At 46.9% G+C, this 12,880-nt stretch overlaps 1 protein-coding gene across 1 annotated transcript; it reads right to left on the bottom strand.

The window, feature by feature from the left end:
* Window positions 1-2,679: 2,679 nt before the first annotated feature.
* LOC144603204 (zinc-binding protein A33-like) lies at window positions 2,680-9,518 on the bottom strand. The gene is made up of 6 exons (XM_078416395.1): window positions 9,111-9,518; window positions 8,924-9,019; window positions 7,085-7,318; window positions 6,373-6,395; window positions 6,160-6,275; window positions 2,680-3,389 (listed from the first exon to the last, which is right to left on the bottom strand). Exons 1-6 carry the CDS (start codon window positions 9,516-9,518, stop codon window positions 2,881-2,883), a joined length of 1,386 nt encoding a protein of 461 aa, XP_078272521.1. The 3' UTR covers window positions 2,680-2,880.
* Window positions 9,519-12,880: the final 3,362 nt, after the last annotated feature.

Here is a 12,880-nt window from a genome sequence, read left to right as displayed (position 1 = left end):
CGACGCAGTCTCAGAGAGAGTGAAGCAACGACACACAAAACATGGAGCAGCACAGCACAAGGACAGGCCCTTCAGCACACAATGAACATGATGCCAAGACCATCGCTTATCTACCTGCATATCATCCATATCTCACCATTCCTATCTACTGTGCCTATCTACTGCCTCGTAAACTCCATTATCACATCTACCTCTACCGCCACATATGGTTCATAAGATCATGTGACAGGAGTAGGATTAGGCAATTTGTCCCATCAAGTCTACTCCGCCATTCAATCATGGCTGATTCATCTCTCCCTCACCCCATTCTCCTGCCTTCTCCCCATAACAGAGAAACATAGAAAATTAGTGCAAGAGCAGACCATTCGGCCCTTCGAGCCAGCACCGCCATTCAATGTGATCATGGTAGATCATCCACAATCTACCCCGTTCCTGCCTTCTCCCCATATCCCTTGTTCCGCTAGCCCTCAGAGCCCTATCTGACTCCCTTTTGAATGCATCCAGTGAATCGACCTCCACTGCCTTCTGAGGCAGAGAATTCCACATAAATGTGACAAAGTAACAAATATATATACAGACAAACAAGATGAGAGTTTTGGTAATATTTAGATAGACAGAGAGACAGAATTTGGTGTCATCTCTCAGCTTAAGTTAGAACATAGACTAGCCAAGCGTAGACTCGGCGCCCGTTTCGCCGAGGCACACTCGGACACCGGGTACCTCATCTTCCCATTCCCATGTTGATCTTGCAGTCCCGGATCCCATCCATTGTCAGAGACAAGCCACTCGCAAACTGGAGAAATATCAACTCATATACGGCTTGGGTAGCGTACAACCCAATTGGATGAACATTGAATTCTTCAGATTTAGGCAGCTACAACCCTCCCTCTGACTTTTTCGCTTCCCCACCCCTCTTTTCCGCCCCCTCCCGTGTGTCCTACCTGTACCGCCCCCTCCCGTATGTCCCACCTGGACGCGCACCTGTTTCATTCCCCTCACAGGTGCATCCTTCCACTAACTTCACAATTCGCAACTTATCAATCCCTTTCCATCACATCTCATGGCTTGTCATCTCTGTGTGATGGTTATGTTGAACCATCTTCCTACCAAACTCCACTGCATCAACCTGTTATCTGCCAGGCTTTGTCTACTCGCGCCTCTCTTCCAGCTTTCTCTACCCTTCTCCCACTTTACAATGTCTGGAGAAGGGCCCGACCTGAAACCACACCCATCCATGTTCTACAGAAATGCCGCCTGGCCCGTTGAGTAACTGAATTTGGGTTTTTTCTCCAGTTGCAATGAATCCAACCGTCGGTGATTTCATTATATATGTCACTTATTTTGCGAGGGGAGAAGAGGGAGTGACCGGAGTGTGACTCGTCCTTCATTGTGCTGACGGCCTTGCCGAGGCAGCTTGGCGTAGAAGGAATCGATGGAAGGGAGGTTGGTTTGTGTGATGGTCGAATGTCCATCGTTAATCTGCTCCGGCAATGTCTTGCGGTTTTGGATGGTGCTGTGCCAAAAAGAGTCTATGGTGCACGCCGATCAAAGCCTTCTCCCGCTACCTTGTCGGGACTCTCCCAGCTCGCTGCTGGCCGGGACACTTGGCCATAGCTTCCACGTGGCTGGTCCAGGACAAAATGCCGGCGATATTTATTCTTAGGAATCTGTACTTCCTCGTCATCAATGTATACCATGGTGTATGTACTGTTTCGGTACCTGACGTCGATCACAATCTTTTTTATCTCACTGACATTGAGGGAGAGCTTGTTGTCTTGGCACCAAGTTACAAGGTTCTCATTCTCCTTTCTGTACTCCATCTCGTCATTGTTCGATGTCTTTCCCATTAGGTGGTGCCCTCTGCAAACTTATAGATTGAGTTGGATTGGTGTTTGGCTGCAGAGTCGCGAGTGTATAATGAGTATTGTGGGGGGGGGAGGGGGGCTGAGGACGCATCCATGCAGGGCATCGGTGTAGAGTACTGAAGCAGAGGATGATGTGTCACCTGTTCTCACTGATTGTGGTCTGTCGATCAGGAAGTCGAGGGTCCAGTTACAGAGGAGAGTGCTGACTTCAAGTCCAAATTCAACCAGAGGTTTTAGGTGAGAAAGGAATGATTTAACAGGTAGACACAAAATGCTGGAGTAACTCAGCGGGTCAGGCACCATCTCTGGAGAGAAGGAATGGGTGATGTTTTGGGTCGTGACCCTTGTTCAGACTGACTTATTATGACTCTTTGGGGCAACCTCTTCACACAGTGGATACAGGGAACGAGCTGCCAGATGATATAGTTGAGGCAGACGTTATAACACCACTTAAAATACATTTAATCGGGTTCTTCGATAGGAAGAAGTTTAGAGACGTACAGATCAAAAGCGGGCAACTAGACGTAATGTAAATGGGGTATCTTGGTCGGAATGGACATGCTGGGCCGAGGGGCTGTATAACTCAATCGGACTCCAGATGGTCATAACATTGAGGTTATCATTATAAGCACGTGGAAGGCACATCTCATTCATACTTTTCCCTTCCCACCCTACTGTCTGCCAGAATGCAGAAAAAATGTTACCAATGTTGGGCGAGTCCAGAACCAGGGGCCACAGTCTTAGAATAAAGGGGAGGCCATTTAAAACTGAGGTGCTAAAATGAACGGATCGACAGCTCCAATTTCACTGTTTATTTCACTCTTTGCACATTTACATTCCTCCTGGTTTTATTTGCGCGCTCACTGAGATTTTACGACGCGGAATTTAGGGATTAAATGGGACCTGTTCAGCGCCGACCTGTTGTCTACCTGTTGTCTGCCCCACAGCACCTGATCCCCGATCCTGAGTCCGGTCCCAGGACCCGATCCTTTTACACACCCGGAGCCGAACCGCATCAGGTTTTCAGCCACTGGTTCTCAGCCGAAGTCCAGAAGAAAGGATAAAGTTTCTCCGTGAATTTATTCCCAGTGAAGGTGTGGAGATGGGATTTGGTGTCCGCGTCATAAAATGAAACTGTCCCGGACTCGTAACTGAGATAAACTCCCACCCTCCCGGGGATGGGACGGGCGGGGATAAGGGATCGATAGGAGGCGAATGGATCAAATTTGTCACCCCGCCGCCTGATGATCCAGACTCCAGCCTCTGGGGTCAGTGCCACCACTCTCTTCCTCTCCACAGACTCCGCGGCGACTCCCAGACTCCAGCACCGAATCTCCGCCACCTCCACCTCCCAGTAATGTCTCCCTGATGTGAATCCCTCCGATCCCAGCACACACCGACTAACTGTAAACCTCTTCCCGGTGTCAGGGAGATTCATCAGGGTCCCGGTCCATCTCACCCTCTTCCGATCCTCAGACACCTCGAGATGAGGATGCGCCGTTTCCACATCCAGGGTGATGGAGACTGTGGGGGAGGAGGGAAGGGGGGGGAGAGAGAGAGAGAGAAGCAGAGAATCAGAGAGTTCCCGCGGGAGAAGCCATTCGACCTCAGTCACGGGCGGACGACCAGCTGAAACATTGCCCGGGGTTTCATCCCCCAACAAATATCGGATGGACACCAGACATCATTACCTGAGTTTATAATGCGGTCTGGGGACAGGGATTTGTGCGGAATCAGGAGGGAGGGGGTTGTGGGGGGGGGGGGGGGGGAATTGCGGACGCTGAGGAAGATTGCAAGATTGCGGCGGGAATAGATAAATGAAACGTGCTGTTCATATATGAAGGCAGGTCGGAGGAAGAAGAAATTGAGGTGAGGTGTAATTTGAAATTGTTAAAGGGAAGGTAGAGATGTGGAATGGAGTCAATAGACAATAGGTGCAGGAGTAGGCCATGCGGCCCTTCAAGCCAGAACCGCCATTCAATGTGATCATGGCTGATCATTCTCAATCAGTACCCCGTTCCTGCCTTCTCCCCGTACCCCCTGACTCCGCTATCCGTAAGAGCTCTATCTAGCTCTCTTGAATGCATCCAGAGAATTGGCCTCCACTGCCTTCTGAGGCAGAGAATTCCACAGATTCACAACTCTCTGACTGAAAAAGTTTTTCCTCATCTCAGTTCTAAATGGCCTACCCCTTATTCTTAAACAGTGGCCCCTTGTTCTGGACTCCCCCAACATTGGGAACATGTTTCCTGCTGACGCAGGTCCCGGGACCCGATCCTTTTACACAGTTATCATGATCATAGTGAATAGTGGCAGACGTTAGGGGCCAGATGACCTGCCCCTCTTTTCTTGATTGGAGGGCGAGAGAGAGGGAAGGGTGGTTTGGACCATGGAAGGAAGGAGAGGTTGAATGATCGGATGTTAGACAGAATGGGTGAAGACTTGGGGTTGTAGGGTCACTGAAAGAGAGGGGATTCATGGGTGTGTGCAATCAAGAACACACTGATCTCATTGTGAACGAATAGGTGAATTTCACTGAGGAAGTTGACAATGTTCTGCTTGTAAGGCTGATCCAGAAAGTGAAAGTAGGTGGGATCCAAGTGGAGCAGTTTGTGGATAGAGAGGTATGTTATCAAAGTCTGCAGCAGGATATTAAATCAGGTAGTATATCAAAACCTCATTCTCATGCAAGGATATCAAAACAAGAGAACGCGGGTTTATGGTGAGAGGACAGAGTTTTAAAATTGGTCTAAGTGGTACTTTTTCTTCACACATAGAGTGGTTGGTATCTGGAACACGCTGCAGAGGTGGTGCTGGAGTCAGATATAATCACTATATTTAAGCGGCTGTTAAATAGGTGAGGTTTAGGAGAATACTGATGTAATGTGGGCAAATTGATTAGTGTAGCTGGAGAAAATGTGCACATGTATGTGATGGGCCGAAAGGCCTGAATCTCTAATGGGTCACTAGCTTCAGGAACACTGAATGACTGGTAGACACAAACTTCTGGAGTAACTCAGCGGGACAGGTAGCATCTCTGGAGAGAAGGAATGGGTGACATTTCGAGTCGAGACCCTTCTTCAGGCTGATTGTCCACAGCCACCGGAACGGGGAATTGCAAAGGTCCCCCAGTCTTTGCGTGAGGTAATGTCTCCTTATCGCTATCCTGAAAGGTCCAGCCCAGATTTTGAGTGGGAGACCGCTGGCCTACCAGGGGAAACATCCTCCTTGCATCCAGCTCACTGAACTTTGTGTTTCACCAAGGTCTCCTTTAAAACACCTGAACTCTCGAGTGCACAGGCCAAGGCTACTCAATCTCATCCTGCACAGGGACAAGTATTGTCAGTCTTTGCTGCATTCCCTGTGTGTAAAAAATATAATTCTGCAGGTATGAAAAAAGCTAAAGAACTCATGAAAATAGCAGGAGGAGTAGGCCCTGCTCCCCAGGCCTGCTCCCCAGGCCTGCTCCACCATTCAATTTGATCATGACTGATCTAAGCTGGCACCAATTCCTGCTCGATGTGAGTTCTCCATAAGTCTCAATTTCTAGATCTTTCAAATATCCATCTGCGTTCACTTTGCCTATTGCCAATAACCTGACCTGCATGACCTCCTAGGGTAGAAGATTTCAGATTTTCACTGCTGCTTATGTTATATCTTCATGGCTTGGGTGTGAATATTAGAGGTATGATTAGTAAGATTGGGAGCAGCAACTCCTATGGTAGGCTGATCTAGAAATCCATGGTAGTCAGCCAATGGATACAAAGCAAAAGCTTTTCACCGTACCTTGGTATACATGACAATAAACTAAACTGAAACCGATATGTGGCCTGACGGTAGAAAGCAGGGCGGAGGTAGAGAGTTGTTTTTCAGACTGGAGGCCTGTGACAAGTGGTGCACACCAATGCACAATGCTAGCTGCACTGTTGGTAGCTGTTTATATAAATGATGTGGATGTGTTTGTAGGTGGTACGGTTAACAAGTTTGTGAGTGACACTAACATTGGTGACATTGTGGAGAGTGGAGAAGGTTGTCTAAGATTAAACAGATCTTAATGAACTGGGCCAAAGGGCTATGGAATATGGAATTTTCTAAACTTCAAGGGTGACGGTTTAAGTCGAGAAGGGAAAGTCAACAAGGGCATTGAACGGCCAAGTTTTCAGACAGCGGGTGGTAGAGTGATAGTTGCCAATGGAGATTTTGGAGATGGGTACAATTTCTATCGGCAATGTTTGCATCTGTGTTACTTAAATGCGTTATAAATAAGAAGAAGGAAAATCTGGACAGGTTTTACCTCGTTTAATGGCAGATGTTTCTCTCCACAACGTGTTCATCAAAAAGTGGTGATCGATTTTGTCAATCGTTAAGGCATCGTCTGTCACTGAGAGTGTTTTCATTTCCTCACTATCCCTGCAAAGATTTAACATCTGGTTGTAAATTGAGCCACAACTGTTTTTTGAGCTGTTCTACACAAACATGCAGTGATTCTCTCATGAGAATGTCCTACCTCCTCTTCCCACCAGCTTGCTCCTGCAAGAAATCAAACACAAATCTGAGTAGACTGATATGGGACATTCACAATTCGACATAGGAGTTTCACACAAATTACAACAAGCCCCATAACCTTTCCATTTCCCAACTCTTTTTGTTGTTGTGACACAGACAGAAGTGGATATTACCATAGAGATTCTACAAAAGAATAACTAGGGAGAGAATACGTCCCTTGAAGAGCATAGGGATAACGTAGGATGGAATAGGTCCCCTTAAGTGCTGGTGACTTTAAGGAATGTTAATGTGGATAAACATGAGGAATGATTAAGTGTTTCTGATGGCATGATCATCACGATGTCTTCAACGGGCCGGTTTAATGCCACAAAATTCTTTCCCACTAAAGTGGAACACACGGCAAACTTTCCTCATGAACTTGTGATTTGCGGAGATTTTCCTTATTTTAGGGGAAATATTAAGCAATCACTAACTCAGTGCCAAGATCACAGCAATATTTTACTCAAGGAGACTGCAGGCAGCGCTGAGGTCCAGCACAGATTATGGGGAGGATATTTAGTTTGGGAATATCAGCAGCACAGTGCTGAAGCAGATGGGGCATTTACCGAGTTCTGAATTACTGGTAAACGTGGCATTTACTTCAGAAATATCCCCATCATTTTGTAACTGTGCATTTTCACTTCACCAATCTGTAGTGTAACCCCTGAACTCACCCTCAGAATTGCCACACTGTCTTTTTGATCAATCTGCTCCTGTAGCTTTAAGAGTTCCTTCTGAATGGAATTTACATTCTCTTGAAGCTCTTCAAGATTTTTCTCCATTGTACTTAGAATCCTCTTCTCTTCCTCCCAGATATCTGCCAGTATGCTCTGCTTTTTCTCAGTGAGAATCTGGTCCAGTTCAGCAAACTGGGATGTGATCTGTGACTGAAGCTTGTGTGACTGTTTCTGTGAAATGAAAGGTAAAGATCAATATTTCTCTGCATTGTGTTTCCTCGCGGTATAGAAAGTATCATTTGGCCAATCAATATCCAGCTGCAGAGTGCAGGAATTGGCCATTCCGTGAACCATATCCATACTGGCCACTGTACGTATCCTCACAAATCCCAGTTACTTACATTTAATCGATAGCTTTGATTAGGTTGAAAATTCAAGAGTTTGACCATTAACCTATGATGAATGTTTGGCTGCACTGGAGTATAGAAGACTCGCTGGACTTTAGAAGAATGAGGGGGGACTTCATTGAAACATACAGAATAGTGAAAGTCTTCGATAAAGTGGATGTGGAGAGATCTACTGGGAAAGTCTCGGACTAGAGGTCATAGCCTGAGAATTAAAATAGTTCTATTAGGAAGGAGATGAGGAGAAATTTCTTTAGTCAGAGGGTGGTGAATCTGTGGAATTCTTTGCCTCAGAAGGCTGTAGAAGCCAAGTTAGTGGATATTTTTAAAACAGAGATAGATATATTTTTGATTAGTAAAGGTATCAGAGGTTATGGGGAGAAGACAGGAGAATGGGGATAGGAGATAGATCAGCCATGATTGAATGGTGGAGTAGACTTGATGGGCCGAATAGCCTAATTCTACTCTTATGATCTTATGATCTTGTCTAAATGCTTCTGAAACGTCATGAGAGTAATCCCATAATCCCACCAATCCCACTCCTCAAATCCAATTCCCTATTGGCTATTCGCTTTCTACTCCCCATTAATTCCCATTCATTCGCCCACCATCCACGTTCACAAGGATACTTTACATCCGTCGATTGACCATCGAACCGGCGTGTCTTTGGGATGTGGAAGTAACCTGATGTGGTCACTGGGAGAACTGGGAAAAGATTGATAAGGCTAGGCTTGTATTCACTGGAGTTTAGAAGGATGAGAGGGGATCTGATAGAGACATATAAAATTATAAAAGGACTGGACAAGCTAGATGCAGGAAAAATGTTCCCAATTTTGGGCACGTCCAGAACCAAGGGCCACAGTCTTAGAATTAAGGGGAGGCCATTTAAAACTGAGGTGAGAAGGAACTTTATCACCCAGTGAGTTGTGAATTTGTGGAATTCTCTGCCACAGAGGGCAGTGGAGGCCAAATCACTGGATGGATTTAAGAGAGAGATAGATAGAGCTCTCAGGGGGTAGTGGAATCATGGGATATGGGGAGAAGGTGGGCACGGGTTATTGATTGTGGACGATCAGCCATGATCACAATGAATGTGGTGCTTGCTCACCTCAGTTTTAAATTGGCTCCCCTTTATTCTAAGACTGTGGCCCATGGTTCTGGGAACATTTTTCCTGCATCTAGCTTGTCCAGTGCTTTTATAGTTTTATATGTCTCTATTAGATCCCCTCCCATCCTTCTAAACTCCAGTGTTTCTATGTTTCTCACACGCGAACCACACGGACAGCACCCGAGGTCAGGATCGAACCCACTCACCAGATTCAGCAGCATTACTTGTGTCACTGCGCTGCCCTTTAATTACACGCATTCACAGGGATCAAATCTACACAAGATCAGGAAATCGAAACTGAAAATCGAAACTGGAAAGCCTCACCAGAACTTCAGAAATCTTCTCTTTCTGTTGCTGCTCCATTTGCTGGATCTCTGATTTCTTTTTTGCGAGAGATTCGAAGGAAGATTTCACTTGATCCTAGGATTGTGTTTGATAATTAGATAATTAAATTGTTGGACAATAAAGAAGTAATTAAACAAAGATGTGATCAAAATCGATTTGCTTTTACCTTGTAGAATTCAGCAGCTTCTGCTATCAGCGCGAAGCTGTGAGATTTGTGTTTCCGCCCAGCTGCACAAATCACACAGATCAGCGTCTTATCAGCTTCACAAAACAGCTTTAGTTCTTCCTGATGTTCTTCACAGCGGAATGTAACCCCGTTCTCCTGATTCTGGCGCAGTGTCCAAAATTTCTCTGACAGTCTCGCCAAGGCCCGACTTATCCCGAGGGTGCGGTTCACAAACTCCTCTCCACATTCTGGGCAGCAGTTTCTCCCCTCCGTGTCCCAACTCTGTGTGATACAGAAGCGGCAGAAGTTATGCCCACACTCCAGTGACACCGGATCGGTGAAGAAATCCAGGCAGATGGGACAAACGACCTCCTCGGTTAAACTGTCGACCTGGTCTTTCGTAGCCATGTTTAACTCCAGGCACTTCCTGGTTCAATATGCAAACTACTGATCCCCTGTAGTACCGCGAGTGTCCTCTGCGCACGATGCCTTCTCCGGGAATGAAAATGATTTGCTGCTAGTGTTTAGTGTGAAGATGTAGAAACGTGGAACTGCAGATGTAGAGAGGGCCACATCGAGAGATCCGAGTGCCATTGACGAGGATAGAGGAAGCGCAGTTGAATCTGTGGCTCACCTGAAAGGTCTGTTTGTGTTCCTGAATGGTGGTGAGGGCCGAGGTTTAGTGACAGGAGTGGCACCCCCCATGGTGGGTTGTAAGGGAAAGCGCCTGGGGATGGGCTGGTAGGGTGAAAATGAGGAACATGAGGACCAGGGATGTCTACCCTTTTTCTGGCTGGAGGGGCGGGCGTTGAGATCTGATGTGCAGGAAGTGGTGGAGATCCTGGCGAGGCACCACCAAATGCAGTGGAGTTGACGCCCTTTTTCCTGAAGAAAGAGAACGCCTCCGTTGTCCTGGGGTAGAAGCCCTGATCTTGAGCACTGAATTGAAGATAGGGGAACCGAGAGATGGGGATGGCATCCACACAAGAGGCGGTGCTTGGGGAGGCACAGGCTGAGTAGCTGTTGGATTCAGTGGATTTGTGGTCAATGTCCAGTGGTCACCTCGAGGTATGAAAAGGTGCACAACAGTCGGAGCCGGCACTGACGACTAAGGAAAAGTGGAGCTCACAACGGTCCGTTGTTGACTGTGGAAGAGGTGATAACTTAAGGATACGGACAGTGAAACTTGCAGGACGCGTCGGGTGGGGGGGGGGGGGGGGGTGCCTGATTTACTTGAAATGAGTTATCAATATTCATATCGCTGGGTTGTAAGGTGCCCAAACGAAATGTGAGGTGTTGTTCCTCAAATCTGGTGTGACCTCCCTCTAACAGTTGGGGAATCCCAGGATAGAAAGATCAGTATGAGAATGGGAAGGGGAGTTAAAATGTTTGGAGATTGTGTTGGTCAAGGCGGCCTGAACGCAGGTATCCAGTGGAACGATCGCCCAGTCTGCGCCTGGTCTCGACGATATATCGGAGTCCAGGAGATGTAAAACATGTTCATATACGTCCTCCGCCAACTACATCCAGGGACCCCGCCAGTCCTTTCAGGTGAGGCAGAGGTTCACTTCCACCTTCTCCAAACTCATCTACTGTATCCGTTATTCTCGGTATGGACAGGATTGGACATTGTCCTCTGGCCCCGTGAAGCAGCGGACCAACCCTCTTCTCGACAGTACCTCAGTAATATTAACCCTTCCCTGTCTAGATATTCTATACTCTCAGACCTTCTGAATGCCGCCAACGTTTTCTGTTGTATTTTTTTGTTGGCAGTTTATGGTCAGACTCACATTTCATTCGCCCATCGAACTGGGGAAAAAAACCGCAGATGCTGAAAATCCGAAATAAAGTCCTAAGATCCAATAAATACTCAGCAAGTCGCTTAGTGCCTATGGAGATAGAAACAGAGTTATTGATTCTGGTTGAACAGCATTAATTGTTAGTGTTTGATCTGAAATATAAGGTCTGTTGACCTTGCAGATGCTGCCTGACCTGCTGAGCATTTTCTTTTGGCAATTTCTGCTTTTCTTCCAAATTTTAAAGCATCAAATTTTCAGCCATGCGTTTGGGTTGGGCCGCAGGTGTGGTAACAGGTTACAAATGGCACTTATTAAATCGGATTCCCGCTGTTTATGCAATTGTCAAAGTTATTTCTCAAAGTTACAGCTGGTCCGTGGTCGCAACACGTGGCTTCGCTGCCATCTATTGGCAAAACCAAGACGTGCAAACAGTCCTGTTCCGCAGAAACCGTCCCTTCTGCAACTCCCTGGTTAACTCTTCCATGCCCACCCAAAGCACCCCCTCCCCTGGTACCTTCCCCTGCAACCGCAGAAGATGCAACACCTGTCCCTATACCTCCTCCATCGACTCTGTCCAAGGATCTCGACAGTCTTTTCAGGTGAGGCGGAGGTTCACTTGCACCTCCTCCAACATCATCTACTGTATCCGTTGTTCAAGAGTGTGGACATGCATCGGCGACACCAAACGCAGACTGGGCGATCGTTTCCCGGAACACCTTCGCTCAGCCCACCTGAACCTACCTGATCTCCCGGTTGCCGAACACTTTAATTCTCCTTCCCATTCCCGCACACAGCTTTCTGTCCCAGGTCCCCTCCATTCTCAGACTGAGGCTAAACGCAAATTGGGGGAACAGCATCGCACCTTTCGCTTGGGCAGTTTCCAGCGCAGTGGTAAGAATTTAATTTCCCTCACTTTAAGTCAGCCCGGCATTTCCTCTCTCCCTATCTCTCCCCCACCCACGTCGCTCTAGCTTCTTGTTTTCACCCTACAAACAACTAACAATGGCCTGGTTCCTTTATCATCGTTATTTTTTTTGCATATCTTTCATTCATGGTTCATTACCTCTCCATATCACCGTCTACATCTCTCGTTTGCATATCCCTAACCAGTCTGAAGAAGGGTCTCGACCTGAAACGTCACCCATTCTTTCTCTCCAGAGATGCTGCTTGTCCCACTGAGTTACTCCAGTTTTACGTGTCTATCCCCGATTAACAGAACATGGTTTAGTGTGGAGATACATCATGGAAACATGCTTTTCAACGCACCGAGTCGACGCTGACCACCGAACAACATTTCACACTAGTTCCATGTTATCCAACTTTCCCATCCACTGTCTATGCACCAGGGCCTACTTCACAGAGGCCAACTAACCTACAAACCCGTACATCTTTGTGATGTGGGAGGAAACGGAAGGAACTGGATGAAACAGGAGATTATCTTGGCATTGTACTGTTCCACGTTCTATGTGGTGTGAATAGCCTATTCAAGGCCCTGTTCTAGTTCTACATGGCCACCAACAAGACCGAGAGTCCCAGTGTACCTCCCACTACCAACATTCAGCTTTATTTTTCTCCCTTTCCGATTTCATTTCTCCCTCCTATTTACAACTCCCGAGACAGACCTTTACCGCCCTCTTTCGAACGGCATCAATACCAATTCATTCACTCCGATATAGCGAAGCTGTTTCTCTTGGAATTCCTTCTACAGACCAAAGAAGGGTCCTGACCCCGAGGCGTGGTCTGTCCATTTCCCTCCACAAATGCTGCCTGGCCCACTGATTTCCTCCGGCACTTCAAAAAAATGTTTATTCAACCCTTTTCACAGATTCCTTGTATCTACCATTTCCATTATTTAATTTGCATTCTCTCACATCTGGCAATTTCCGATTTAATTCCGCCCACCCATCTACATCTGCCCCAAACTAGCCTTTACGTGCTGTTGAAGTCCGCACCAACATCGTTTGTGTCACA

This window comes from Rhinoraja longicauda, chromosome 19 (assembly GCF_053455715.1).
Source record: "Rhinoraja longicauda isolate Sanriku21f chromosome 19, sRhiLon1.1, whole genome shotgun sequence".
In the NCBI taxonomy this organism is placed as follows: Eukaryota; Metazoa; Chordata; class Chondrichthyes; order Rajiformes; family Arhynchobatidae; genus Rhinoraja; species Rhinoraja longicauda.
The sequence above is the reverse complement of the archived record's forward strand: the minus strand, read 5'-3'. Positions and strand labels throughout refer to the sequence as shown.